At 34.0% G+C, this 14,738-nt stretch overlaps 1 protein-coding gene across 4 annotated transcripts; it reads right to left on the bottom strand.

Moving 5' to 3' along the window:
- Positions 1–8,795: 8,795 nt before the first annotated feature.
- LOC121250650 (probable serine/threonine-protein kinase At1g54610) lies at positions 8,796–13,946 on the bottom strand. Of its 4 annotated transcripts, none has more exons than XM_041149830.1 (7): positions 13,279–13,946; positions 12,445–12,729; positions 11,825–12,136; positions 11,104–11,325; positions 10,550–10,641; positions 9,958–10,060; positions 8,796–9,420 (listed from the first exon to the last, which is right to left on the bottom strand). In XM_041149830.1, the coding sequence occupies exons 1-7, from the start codon at positions 13,696–13,698 to the stop codon at positions 9,061–9,063; spliced, it is 1,794 nt and encodes a 597-aa protein (XP_041005764.1). In that variant the 5' UTR covers positions 13,699–13,946; the 3' UTR covers positions 8,796–9,060. The 4 variants fall into 4 exon arrangements, 3 of the variants coding, with proteins under 3 accessions (XP_041005764.1, XP_041005765.1, XP_041005766.1); XM_041149832.1 differs by having other exon boundaries at positions 9,251–9,420; positions 9,958–10,005; XR_005937828.1 differs by having other exon boundaries at positions 9,375–9,420; positions 9,958–10,246.
- Between the last annotated feature and the right edge of the window lie 792 nt (positions 13,947–14,738).

The following is a 14,738-nucleotide window of genomic DNA, read 5'->3' on the forward strand; positions in this document are numbered from 1 at the left end:
ATCAACTCACGGTACGCATGAAATTCCAAGAAATTGAGTTCAAATTTCACAACTCTAGAATCAAATAGAGTAACACAAGCTCACGGGTTCACAGTAAAAAAAACACAGAACAAAACTCAAACACTAACAAATGTGAACAGCTTAAGCGAGAGAGGGAAGATGTGTGATTATTTGGGCTTAAACTGAGGGAACCTGTGACCTATTTATAGGCCAAAAGTGGCGGTGGGAGTGCCCGTGTGTCACACGGGTAGAAGAAGAGAAAAATGGCAGCAAGCCTTGAAGGAGGAGAAGCATATCGTGCGGACACGTGATGCGGCGGCAAAGATAGCACTACCCGGAAGTCATGCCCAACACCACCGAGAAGCTTGCAGAAGAAAGAGGTGGTGGCCGTGGGGAGCGGCACGCATGACAGCAAGCTAAGGATCCTCCACCGAACGACACCGAGAGTTCATGCAAGAAGGAGGTGGAAAAGGAAGGGTTGACACACAGTAGCTGCTAGAAAAGAAGAAAACAGAAGAAGGAAGAAGAAAAAATAAGAAGGAAGAAGATGAAGCAGTGCAGCGTCAAAGGAGAAAAGAATAAAACCCTAATTTTCCCTTGACCCAAAACAATGTCATATTGATAAGTGGGGGGGCTGGGTTCACACGGGCCGCACGGGCTGGGCTGGGTATCAAGCACTCGGGTTGGGCTTCAATCACAAGGCTGGGTTCGGGCTTAAACAGGCGCACGGGCTGGGCTGGGTTTCTAACTCACACACCCACACCCCATACTAAAAACACACACACAAGCCCAGAAATAAAACACAACAATATAAATAACCCAAACTCAAAATATACCAAAATAAAATAAAATAAAATAATATAAATAAAAAAAATAAAATAGCACAATTAAAATAACATAAATAAAATAACACTAACATATTTAAATAAATAATAAAAAACCCATGAAAATAGGGATCTCACAATTCATATTTTGGAATCAAGATCTTCTGAGCCATCTTATTTCGATGAATTTAGTACAAGTGATTCTGATTATCACTCTGTTACTGAATTATCTGATTCTCCTATTAAATTTTGGTTGCAATAATTCTTGCTGCAAAACTATTAATGTTCTCTTAAAGGGTGAAGGACAAGAAAACCTTTTGATTAGCCAAATTACCAACCCTGATCTTAAGGAAGAATATCTCCAAAAGTTCAAAAAAATATGGTGAAAGAGCATTATGAGAAAATTGCTAAACCCAAAATTAGCCTTGATGAAACTTTGGAAAGATTCAATAAGAAGAAATTCAAAAACACTTTTGTTAATAATCTCCATCACAAAAAATGGTTTCTATTACAACTCCATGAATTTAATAGATTTTTTTAGGAGGCCCAAATGACCATAGATAGAACCTATTCAATTCTTACAGTGCGATGGTTGGCTGTTCACGAACTAGCTGTAGAAATTGTTGAACTCAAGAATGAGATGAACAATATTAAAAATGATAATAATAACTCTTTAAAAAAAGAGTTATTACTTTTAAAGTTTGAAAAATAGCTTGATCAACATAATCTTTCCAATACTGATGAGCAAGATGATGGTGTTGGCCCCAATCATCAAGAACCTTTTTCTAATACTGATAAAGTGTGTTTGATTGATTATCATATTCCTTTGAAATATTTTTTTAAAGTAAGGATTATTGTTTGCAATGAATTTGAATTTAATGTTATTGCTTTAATTAATTTAAGAGCTGATATGAATTGTATCCAAAAAGGTATAATTCATAATAAATACTATGAAAAGTCTACTGAAAAATTATTTTCTGGCAATGGTTCTCATATGAATATTAAATATGAATTGAATAATGCTCATGTTTACTAAAATAATGCCTGCTTTAATATATCTTCCGTTCTTGTTAAAAATATGAATTATAAGATGATTCTTGGTATGTTTTTCATTTCTTCTTTATATCCATTTCTTACTTAACATGATGACATTACTACTAACCCTTTTGGACAGAAAGTAAAGTTTGAGTCTTCCTCAGAGTTTGATATTGATACTGATAAAGATTTTAGTGTTTTGATCTCTGCTAAGACTAAATATTTGAATTTTCTGAAATAGGAAATCAAATTAAAAAAGCTGCTGAAAGATTATTTGGTAAATTGTTACTGTAAAAAATTGATAGTTTTAATAAAAAGAAAACTTGGTGATGATGTTTGTTTTGATCTTCCAAGTGCTTTCTGGCATTGGAAGAAAGAAAGCATTTGGAAGAAACATATTGTTGATTTGCCTTAGGTTAAAAATTTTTTTGAAAAGAATATTCCTACTAAAGTCAGACCTATTCAAATGAATAGTGAGACTTTAGAATTTTTCAAAAATGAAATCTATGATTTGCTTGCTAAAAAGATTGTTAGGCATAATAAGTCACCCTGGTCTTGTGCTGCTTTCTATGTTCTGAAAAATGCTAAGATTGTGAGAGTGATCATCGCTTAGTTATTAATTACAAACTCTTGAACAAGATATTCGAATGGATTAGTTGTCTCATTCCCAATAAGAATGACCCGATTCACAAACTTAGTGATGCTTTAGTTTTTTAAAAATTTGATATGAAATCTGGTTTTTAGCAAATACAGATTAGCGAGAGTGATAGGTACAAAACTGTTTTTACCACTCCCTTTGGACATTATGTGTGAAATTTTATTCACTTTGGTTTTAAAAATGCGCCTAGTAAATTCCAAAATATCAAGAATAATACTTTCAATTCATTTAGTCATTTCACCATTGTTTACATTGAAAATGTCCTTATCTACTCCTAATCTATTGTTGAACATTGGAAACATTTGTATTCGTTTATGGAAGTCATAAAAAAAATGGTCTTGTTGTCTCTGCTAAGAAAATTAAATTGTTTATAACCGAAATCTGTTTCCTTGGTTATGATATTTTTTAAGGGCAAATTTGTCCTATCAATAGATCCATCTAATCTCTGTTGATAAATTTCCTAATGTCACCACTAATAAAACCTAGTTACAACGATTTCTTGGTTAATTAATATGTTACTGAGTTCTACAAAGACCTTAGGAAACACTGTAAACCACTATTTGAGAGATTACAGTCCAATCCACCGCTTTGATAAGATATTCATACTTCCTTTGTTAAGCAAGTTAAAACTTGTGTCACGGCTTTACCTTGTCTTGGTATTTCTACTGTTAATTCTTTCGAAATTGTTGAAATTGATGCATGCTTCGATATTAGGTATGGTGGCATTCTAAAATAAATTGTTTCACCAAGTTCGTCTGCACAAATTGTTCACTTCCATTCTAGAGCCTGAAATAATGCACAAATGAACTATAATACTATTAAGGAAGAAATTTTATTTATAGTACTATGTATTTCTACATTTCAAAATGATTTGTTAAATCAAAAATTTCTATTATGTATTAGTACTAAATATGTATTAGAAAAGATGTTGGGAATATTGTTTCAAAACATATTTTTGCCTAGCAAGCTATTTTAAGTGTTTTTCTTTTTTTATTATATATTGAGTATATTAAAGGTTTCCAAAATGTTATCCTTAGTTTTCTTACTCATGAATTTTTGCATAATCACGACCAGTAGAAAAATCGGCAAAGATAAACAGGTTCAACAGGTTCTTGGCCCTGACAGGCAACTCATGAAGCATGAACCTGATTCCCCCTTGATCTCACAAACTGGTTTATTACCTTAGGTAGTACAAGTATTGCTAAGACCAATTTCTTTTATGCTTTAGCTACTCCTCATGATCCATATGCTAATATCATCGCTAAATCCCACAACCTATTCAATCTTTTAATCTTGATAATATTCTTCTTCAATGACTGATTATGTTCAAAAGTAATATTGTCAGAACTTGTTTTATATTGAACTTAATCGTTTAATATATACCGATCTCTCCAAAATCGCTTTTGGATATTTTTCCCTTGGTTTTTATTAGATTCTTGAAAATACTCAGAAGAAACTTCAAGACTACTTCTCTATTCTCACCCAATTACAATTGATCTTGATTAAACCTATTTTTGATAAAAATAATAAAATCAACTTGATCTACAACAATGTTTACATATTAAACTTGATCAAAGAAGAAAAATGGAGAATCCATCCCAATGTTGTCAAGAAAATCCCTGATTTAGATGTTTCCTATTGTTACAATGACTACATTGAAATTTGGTTCAAATTCTTGTTGTTCTAGAATACTGAGATGTCTCATTCATGGTTATTAACTTTGATAAAAATTTTAATTCCCAATTCTCTCTATGGTTTCTGAGATGGTGGATACAATTTGGCCTCATTCAGGAATTTTTTCTTGATAAACTCAATGGTGGTTTTAAATACTTTGCCATTGTTTGCAAGACTGACCAACATGGTCAAGAATTTCCTGTTTCCCTTCACTTCTGCAAGAAATACAAAGTTCCTTAAATTTTGAAATAGAGTTATGCGAAGAAAAATGATATCCTTGTTAGCAATTGGTTCGTCGAATACTAGTGGGATAAATTTCCTTATAACCAAGGCGTAATTGATAATGTTAATAGAGGTTTTCTTGTAATTTCTCTGAATCTAGGAAGTAATGAAGATTTTCCTGCAAATTTTCCTACTACTAAAACGCTGCTTCAAGAGCTAGTGTACCCTATTGCTTAGGCAAAATAACAACTATTTCATCTGATAAATCAAGTAAGTTGACTAAGTCCAAGAAAAAGTCTATTCTCCAAGGACTTAAGAACAAAGATTTAATTTATCTATTGAAAAAGTCCCTCCAAGACAATGATGATAATTCTGATGATGAGTCTAAGACATCCTCTGAAGCCTCTGTTGATAATATTAATCCTTATGATGACATATTCAGACTTGATCCAGAAATCACTCCAAGGTTATCTAGAGATTGATCCCATGTTTTAATTATTGACGTTGGTACCAACCAACAAAAACTACTACAATTATTGTTGAAAACCCCATGAGTCTCACTGGAGGTTCCTGCAAAGTCAAAGATTCTCGCTGCTTTACCTATTCTTTCAGTAACTTTTCTCTGGTCAAATGAATAGTAAAAAAAGTCAAAATTATTGTTCATCCTGAGAATTATTGTACTTGTAAGCCTCTCTTTGTCTATATAAAGAGGGCTTGGTTTTGTTGAGAGGCAGGAGCTTATTACAAGAACCCTTAGGAACTTCATAACCTAAGAACCATTTTCTTCACCTGTTTCTTACTCTTCTATTGTAATTCCTAAATAGTTTCATGTACATGTTAATGTTCATCTAAAATGAAGAACAACTGTTTCAAATGATAATTTGTGAATATTTTGAGTATTTGTGAGTATGTTGCTTACTCTCTTTCCGCCTCTATTATTTACACTACTTTTGTTTACTTGTGTGCACTCCAATCTTCTAGTCCCCTCTGACTCCAACTGCTATTTGGTCCTCCATATATTTGCACTCCAGTTATTTGGTCACTCGATCTACTTTCTTTACCTACACACTACTTTTATTTACTTATTTGCACCTCAGTTATCTGGTCACTCCAGTTTATCTTATCATTCTATTTCTTTGTGCTTCCACCCACTTTTGGTATCATACACAGGGGTGAAACTAGGATTTGGTGTCTGGGGGGGCGATCGGCAAAGTGTGCGTTATGTGTCAGCATAAATAATATGTACTTTTTGCATGTGACTATATAAAAAAATAATCATACGTCATAAAATTATACAATTTTTCTCAATTTACTAATATTTTTCTAAGTTTTAAGAAAAATTTATAGATTAAGAATAAAACTAAAAAAGTATCTGATAATATAAAAGTCTTAGTTTTTTTATTGTATAATTGTATTACTATTAATAAGTAAACAAAAAAAAGCATGTGAATAACTAATAAATTCTTCACAAAAGAAAATAAATTCTTCACTCTCTATCTCTCTAGAAACGTCTCATCAATCATCTAGTTAGATAAATTTGCTACCTCTCATATGCAAGAATCTTCCAGATTTGTTTTAACTATTAGATAAACTCTCTTGAAACTTCTAGTTAGTTAACTGATTAATATGTGGTTAAAAACATCTCAAAGGTTGTAAAGGAAGATTATGTACAAGTGATAGGCAAGAAATTTAATGAAGTCGAGAATGACTCAAACGAAAAAAAAAAAAAAAAATTGTGTAACTATATATGTAAGCTCAGAAAGACAAGAAAAACTTATATGATATCATTGATATGAAACTAAACAAACCACATAATGCACACTAAAGGCAAATAAAGAAAGATAAAGATGTCAAATCAAAACTATTATGTTAATGGACTTAAAGATGTTTGAGTGATATACTGTGTGTTTGAGTGTTGGGGAGGCAATCTTAAATATTTTAAGAATATTTACACTTGAAATTATAATTATATAATATATAAGACTAATTTTTTTAATTTTTTATTTTTGGGGTGGGGGCGGTAGCCCCAACCTACAACATAGTTCCGCCCCTGATCATACATATACACATATATATATATATATATATATATATATATTATATATATATATATATCATCCAACGTTATTCATGAAGCACTTGTGCTTGAGGAATTCCCATCGGAATCAATGTCTGCCACTACATCCCGTGGCCGTATATATGCATATCTTTCTATTATCCAGTAACCACCATCTCATGTACTACTTAGAAGGACGTATCTAGAGGATTCTATTATTTAATCATGAACTAAACCCACTTCATGGCCCATGCATACCGCACTACCCAACACAATATATTAATCTATCCACCACCAAAATTATAATTTACATATATACACTACTCAATACACACATTTTCGTATCCATATGCCTCTTCGGTACCGTTGATTTGGCGTATAATTAACAGATACAAAAATCAAACCTGGTATCGAATGCAATGTTTTGTACATATAGCCATTATGTACAAAACATACAGATAGAAGATGATATATATAAACAAAGAAAATATATATATATATATATAAAAAAAAAAGTTGGAGCATTTTGAAAGGTGTCGGCTACAGGAGATCAGAAAAGCACAAGAGTCCCAAAGATTTCTCACCAATCCCTAATTTAAATGTGGCTGGAGCTAGCTAGCCAAGCTAGGATTCATTAAATGGAAAGGAGCAAATCATTTTCTGGGTACAACACGAGTACCCCATACTCGGACATCCGATCTGGTTTCGAGGACAGGTCCAAGTCATACAGCTTCAACAGTACTCCCAGTAACAGTGGTAGTGGCAACATAGATAGGTCAGCCAGTAGTTCCGGGAATCCAGAGCTCAAGAGGAGGAAAAGGGTGGCTTCCTACAACATGTACGCCATGGAAGGCAAGCTCAAATCTTCTTTCCGCAACAGTTTCAAGTGGATCAAGAGCAAGTTTACCTATAGCTTCGACGACGAGTATTGAAGATTAATAAATTCATGCGAAATCGTATGTTTTCTTCTTCCCTTTGGTTCCATCTCCTTGATTGTTCTAAGAGAGGTTTTTAGCTGGCTGGCCTTGTTGAACAGTGCCTACGCAAGTGTCGTACGTACGTGCATGGATATTACACATCCATCAGAACGTGTTATAATTAGTTCTTATGTTTTTAGATTGACTTGTACTCTCTCTCTCTCTCTCTCTCTCTCTCTCTCTCTTCATTTTCTAATAAATGGATCCAAGAATGTTCTATATATATATATATATATATTTACTGTTTATAAAGGAAGTTTATGGGGCTGTATCAGAGATAACAATTCTCATATATACTTTATTGATCACCCGAACAATTTTCTTTTTGATAAAATGGAGAATCACTCTCACCTGAATTTTCCTGCTCAATGCCAATGTTCCTAAACATGAATGTTAATTGATAAAAGTAAAAATTAAAAAAAAAATCAGATCCTCAAGATTTAAATAAAAATTCATTCAAGTTCTTACCCAAACTTAAAAGACCTTGAGTGGGAGAGAGTGCAAAGTATAAAACCTCTAGGAAGATTCAATATTGTGTGGATTGCATAATGGTTTTACCCCTTGATAGTTTTGATAATGGTTTGAGAGTAATGTAACAGTTTTGATAATTTGGGTGCAAATTGTAAACCCCTTAATAGTTTTAACGGAAGGAAAGCATACTTTTAAATTATGTTCTCATGTTATGGTTGGGATGACCGGAATTTTCCGTTCCGATACAGTACCTGGTATACTATACATCCTTATTCTGTTTTGTACATTTAAATATGTCCCATCATTCTTTTTCTTAAATCATTATTTTCAATACTTTCTCAGCTCTTTATTTTTTTTCTTTGTTTTTTTTTTTTTTTTTTTTATCTCAACTCAAGTTTTTTATTTTTTTAATATTATTTTTTGACACCAATATCTCTACTTTTTTTTTTAATGTTGTCAACATATATTCATTTTAGAAATCTTCAATTCTTCTATATATAAATGTATATATACACACACACACAAGTGTATTTATCCTTAATTTCAAATTTTACATAACTACCTTTAATTTTAAACATAATTTTAAAAATGTTATAAAAAATTTTGTATTATTACGGAAAATAATTTGTTCGCTCGGAAAAGGCCGTCATTAAAATAAATAAATAAAAGGGGAAGAAGAAGAAGAAAGGGTCTTAAGGTAGATCAACAATTACGTGGCTGCCTTCCAACTTTTCAGAACACAACTGTCCCTCGAGCAACGAGCACTAGTACGGCCTTTTTCCTTTTAAGAAAGGGCCGTTGACAACCGCGGAAATAAATACACAAGTATTCCATCATCACGTATGTAATTCCCAAACAGGCAGGCACAGATGCAAGTCTAGAGGAATCCACAATGTTAGCAAAATACATATAACAAATGTGATAACGAATGCATTACAATTGCTTCTGGAATGAGTTTATTCTAATGGAAAACATATTCAAATGAATGCTTCCGGCCATGGTCATTTTCAATAGAAAAGTAACTTGTAGTGAAGTTATATGTATTTGAAGATGTTCATAGAAGTTAAAGATCATGACCAAAGAGACAGGAAAAAGATAAATGAAACAACTTGGAATTACAGAGCATCTTGGGGTTGAAAAGGGTTAGTTATTCTTGATGGCCTGATCTTTGTCAAATCCAAAAACTTGTGATATCTTTTCTGGATCGAGGCTTCGGAAATCTATGGTGGAAAGAGACCTGCGATAATGAGGCAACACTCTGCCTTCATTCAGGTTGATGATATCTCTTATAGAGGCCTGTAGGAGTGTAGGGTTCTTAATGTTCTTGAGAGCATTAGGATGACCCACAGTTTTGGGTGATATTTTTTTATTAGAAAGAAAAACCGGGGATAAGGATGCATGCAGGCTTCCCTCGTTCCTAGTTGTTGTTGTGATACTAGAAGAAGCACTGATTGCACTGTACCACATCTCTTGGCTGTTCATCTGTGGTTCTGCATACTTCTCCTGCAAAAAGTAAAGAAAAATAAAATAAAAGAAGTGTATGTATGAATGAGCAGAAGCATACACTTTAATGAAAGAAGAAGCGGTAGTTCAAAGGGATTGAATTTGATTAACAAATGAACTAGAATAAAAAGAGAGGGAATTCAGCCTTGCCAAAGAAAAGTAATCTTTAGTTGGCTATATTGGTTAAATTTGAGATATTCTGGAGAAGCATTGTAAAATAGTGGTAATTATTTAGTACCTAACTGTAAAATGCATGATCTCTTTGGACAGAAATTTAATAGTAGAGAAGGCCTGTAAGTTGAAAAAACCCTCGAAGTGAAGTGTGTGTATCCCCTGCGTTGAGTTTGGTATGAGAAAATAGGGGAGAAAGTGAGGATGAAAGTTTGACTTCACATCCATGGCTTCTCCGTTTATTTTTTTGTATTGCTCAAAACTTGATAAGTATTTTTTTTTAAAGAATAATATAAAAGAACTGAACATACCGTTAATGGAAATATAAACTCAACTAAAGATGTTGCTCCAAGTGCAATATTTTACCTCTTTATGAGATTCAGCTCCATTGGGTAGCTCAATCGGTTTGTTTCCCTGGTGACCACCATGTTTTGTTAGAGACGATTGTTTTGCTTTAGAAGTCATGTGCCTGTATGATGAAAAGGCCCACCAAGTAATGCATTGTGTTTGTACATCCAGTGGAATTTGACAATGCTCAGTGATCACAGAACACGGTAAAGTGTCCGTTGAGGTTTTGGCAGAATTTAGATGACATTAGTTGGTTATTTTGATAACTTAGGCTTTTAGGAATTCAAAAAAAGTTTCCTTCTCCAATCTGGCATAGAAAGGAACAGGAAAGTTTAGAGAATAATTGTTAGGAGGAATATATTTGTGTTAAAAAATACAATTTCCCACATACAAATTGATTCTAAGAAAACAAACTTAATAATTATATATAAGATATGTATTTATATTCAACTGCATGATTTAGGTTTCTCTTTCTATTTATTATCTTATGGACCAGCCTGATGGGAAACATCATGACCATTAAAGTTGAGGCCTACAGAGCCACATTTATACCACTGCCCAAAACGACATTCATTGCATGATTGAGGAAAAGAATTTCACGTTAGCATACTTCTTCCTTTCGCTGGTTTTAGATTCATCCATCATTTTCCTGGGTATTGGTAGAGCTGAAAGATGGCATGCCAATGGATTTGAAGTAAAGAACTGAAAGCAGAAAAAACTACTCAGAAAAAAATTTAGAATATTTTGATGACAGGTAATTCATTTAAGCAGCATGAAGATAATAGAACAAATTCATAAAGAACACTTTATTCCTCTTTAGCTACTTGTTTGTTCATGTTGCTTCTAGAACCAAAAATATTTTAAGGTTCACTCCGGTATCTGCATAGCCTTGTGTCTCAGATAACCTTGACTGTTTTGCAAAGACTGTAATGAATAGGTAAAATCATCTGCTGGACTTGCAAAGACTGTATGAGGTTGGCAGACTGTAAGGAACTTTATGGAAAAGATAATCTATAAGTTCCTGCAACTCTTGTCCAGCACCAGAACCTTTTAACTTTCTAGATTTTTAGTCCAAAGTTTTGGTTGGCCAAAAGAAGGGCTTAAAAGCTCTTAAGTGTTATACCACTAACAATGACTACAGAAGAGCTTTCTGTCTGTACTTACTTCACTTTGGAGAGCAGAAGCAGCACTGCCACGAGTTGTTGGATATAGAGCAAGAAGTGTGGTTAAAAGACCAAATGAAGAGGCCGGAAAACTGCTGAAGGCTTCTTCAAAACTAGGTTTATAGTGAGGTGCTGGTTGGAAGCTTGCTGGCAGCTTCATTTCTTTCCAATAATCCTCTGAGGGTGAACCACAAAGTTTGAAGATCCTATGAAGCTGCTCAACCTGTGTACAACAGAGGCATGCTAAACTTGTAAACTGCCAGTATAAAATCATCGCATTGACGTCCTTAAAGAAAGCTAGTAATTATGCAAGGAAACAGAATCTTAACATTTTTTTCCTGGATTTCGGGGCTTTTTTAGATGGTGGAATCATTGCAGATTTCCTATTACAAGTTGAATAAAAATCATATAAAGATATCTCTCTCTATATATATGTGTGTGTGTGTGTGTGTGTGTGTAAATACTCAGAAACGACCGAATAGAGAATGTAATTATAGTAGAATGGATGGTTATAGAGATGGTTATTCATGAGTTACTGCCTTTGTAACTGTGACTTCAAATTCCCATTAGGGATAGGAGCGATGCTTTTGTCCTGGTAACTCATGAGAATACGACAGAGAATACTCAATTTCATGGATGAACACATCTATAATGAAGGGTCTCAATACCATGAGGTGTCCAAGCTGAAGTATAAAAACAATGGATTCTTAAAGGCATTCTACCTCTGTTCTCCCAGGCATAATTGGCCGTCCAACAAACATCTCTGCCAATACGCATCCTGCACTCCAAAGATCAATACCATCTCCATAATCTGTGGAGCCTAACAGTAATTCTGGAGCCCTATACGAGAGTGTCACAACTCGACTTGTAAGGCGTCGTTTTTTAGTATAGAAATTTGCAAGCCCAAAATCAGCAATTTTTAACACACCACTACTGTCTATTAACAAGTTGGAGGGTTTAATGTCTCGGTGTAAAATTCCATTATTGTGGCAATGATGGAGACCAGAAAGTAACTGCTGCATATAACTTTTGACCTGTATCAAAAAACACCCAAACCAAAGTGATCCTGTTAATTGGAATAATCAGTATGAACCACAGTTCAGAAGTGTGTTTAAATGATGTATTATTCATTATCACTTCCATGAATTTAACTCAAAATCTCTCCCACCTTAGATCCATTTCGGAACTTTCCGTCACTTATTCAAGATGTATTCCTGATCACTTCAAGAATTACACCCCCTTTTTGGCAGCTAATAATTCACGAATCCTCAGTTGATCATTATGGGCCAGATAGCTATAGATAAATTCCGTGGCTACAAGAAGCAGGAGGGAAAAGGCCAACCTGTGCTTCATTGAGCCTCTCACCAGGACGTGAGATAATCCCGGTCAAGTCTGACTGCATGAAATCGAAAACCAGATAAAGACTATACTGCATCCTTGACGTAGCTAGTCCTTTAAGCTTAATGATGTTGGGATGATCTAGCATCTTCAGCATCAGTATTTCTCTTGCCATGAAATTGACACTTTCTGGCTCCGATGTGTCAAAGCGCACTTTCTTCAAAGCAACAATCTTTTTGGTGTCCCTATCTCGAGCTTTGTACACATTGCTGTAAGTTCCTTGGCCGACCTGCAAAAGAAAAAATCCAAACCCAATTTTTTTTATGTAGAAGTTAAAAAAGAAGCACGTAGTACATGTCTTGAAGCAAGATATTTTGAAATACTTGGAAAAGTCCCAACCTAATTCCAGACAATATCCTTCTATCTCCTACGGTCAACCATCCAAGAAACTCCAAACCCTCCTCCATTTCAGTTCTTCTTTCTGATCTACCCCTCCTCTATTAATTTGAGTGTTGCAAAGAACAAGGAAAAGCAGGACCATTATTTGAAATACTTAAGAATGACAAATATAGCACCTCCAACTCTTAGGAGCAAGAACCGCTCTCAATATATAATTAGTTGCCTCGACATATTCTTACCCTTTATCAGAATTATAATCTAAATCAGTCAATTCCTCAAATCCAAAATTTGAGATTTCTTCATCAAGAATGTCACTTATCATAGAATTGAAGCAACATCAATCCAAAAAATGTATAGGATACAAAATTTCCCGTATGTCCTCATAACAGAAGGACCATATCAATATCAGTACTAACCTTATATCAATATCAGTACTAACCTTAGCAATTTTATCATAGGAATCGGCACTCTTGGAAGCCAAACCCGCCAACAAATCTCCAGCTACATTATCAACAAGCCACTTAGGCCACCCATCCACAAGCTCAACTCCTTCAATCTTCTTGGAGGCAACCCTCTTCGAACCATTTCCACTGCCACCGCTCCTCTCCTCTCCCTTTCCCACAACCACCCTCTCTCCCCCACCACCAGCACCACCTTTAGCATTCACCGCACCCACAATATACTTATATTCCACCTCATTCCTTATGAGCGCCTTACGGGCGGGGTCCCTCGAAAGCTGCGGGTGATTGATGGGTCTCACTCCATTGCCTCCCGGAACATACCCATGCCCCAGTTTCAACCTCTCAATGTCATGAGGAGAGGAGTACGGGGAAGAGTTCTTTCCCACAGCACAACCCATCACGTCTAAGCAGAATCGAAATCGATGCTCTTTTCGTTAACAAAGAGGAAGTGATGATTCCGAAGAGAAAGTGAGAAGAAGATGAGGAGAGAGCAGGGGATACACGAGGCCTTCCGGCCGGCATGGTTTTTGGACTATGGTAAAGGAGAAGGGGAAAGATGAAGAGGATACAGTGTTGTTTGCGGCTGCTCTCCATTACCAACGCTTGGACTGTGTTCTCAAAGAAGTTGGTGGCAGTTTTTGGAGAGAATAAGGTGAGTTTTTTTATTGAGATTAAATGAAATTTAAAAGTTTAAATTAAAAATTAAATAAAATATTGTTAAAATATTATTTTTTAATAATATTATTATTTTGATATTTGAAAAAATTAAATTATTTATTATATCTTGTATGAGAATTTGAAAAAATTATAATAATTAGATTAGATGAGATGAATTGAGATTAACTCTGAATCCAAATGGAGCATTATGTCGTCGTTGGATTGTTCCACAATTTTGGAGGGTAATGTATTGGATTCATTCTAGAAATGAGGGAATTTCGTAAAAGTAAATTTATAAGCTAACGTTGATTGACATTAGATTATAAAGTTAATTTTATTATAAAATAGATCTAACAGTCTTGTCTGATAAACTATTGATTGCCAGTCAGAAAAAGGGTCAGATTAAGATTAAAAAAAATATTTGGTTAAAAGAGATTTAAAAAAAAAAACTTATATTATTGTGATATATTAAATTGTAAAATTACTTTTATTATAAATATATATAACTTATCATATCAGCTTATGAATTTAATTTTTGAATCTGTCAATTATCTGTTTGTGAACCATGTAGACCTCTTAAATTAAATCATTAACTTAGGCAGGTTTGATTACACAAAACCAAACTATCTCATCTCATCTCATCTAATATAAATTTATAATCATTACAACTTTCTCAAACTCTCACATGAAATATAATAAACAATTCTACTTTTTCAAGTCTCAAAATAAAAATTATATTATAACAATATTTTATTGAACTTTCAACAAAACATCTCTTCTC

Source organism: Juglans microcarpa x Juglans regia, chromosome 2D (genome assembly GCF_004785595.1).
Source record: "Juglans microcarpa x Juglans regia isolate MS1-56 chromosome 2D, Jm3101_v1.0, whole genome shotgun sequence".
Taxonomy (NCBI): domain Eukaryota; kingdom Viridiplantae; phylum Streptophyta; class Magnoliopsida; order Fagales; family Juglandaceae; genus Juglans; species Juglans microcarpa x Juglans regia.

What these genes read in the sequence shown, in the direction of transcription:
- LOC121250650 (XM_041149830.1), bottom strand. Translation starts at nt 13,698, where the DNA reads ATGGGTTGTGCTGTGGGAAAGAACTCTTCCCCGTACTCCTCTCCTCAT. An exon ending in AGAGGCTCAATGAAGCACAG is followed by an intron (nt 12,137 to 12,444) that starts GTTGGCCTTTTC and finishes TTTTTGATACAG; the next exon opens with GTCAAAAGTTATATGCAGCA. An exon ending in CTTCTGCTCTCCAAAGTGAA is followed by an intron (nt 10,642 to 11,103) that starts GTAAGTACAGAC and finishes TTCTGCTTTCAG; the next exon opens with TTCTTTACTTCAAATCCATT.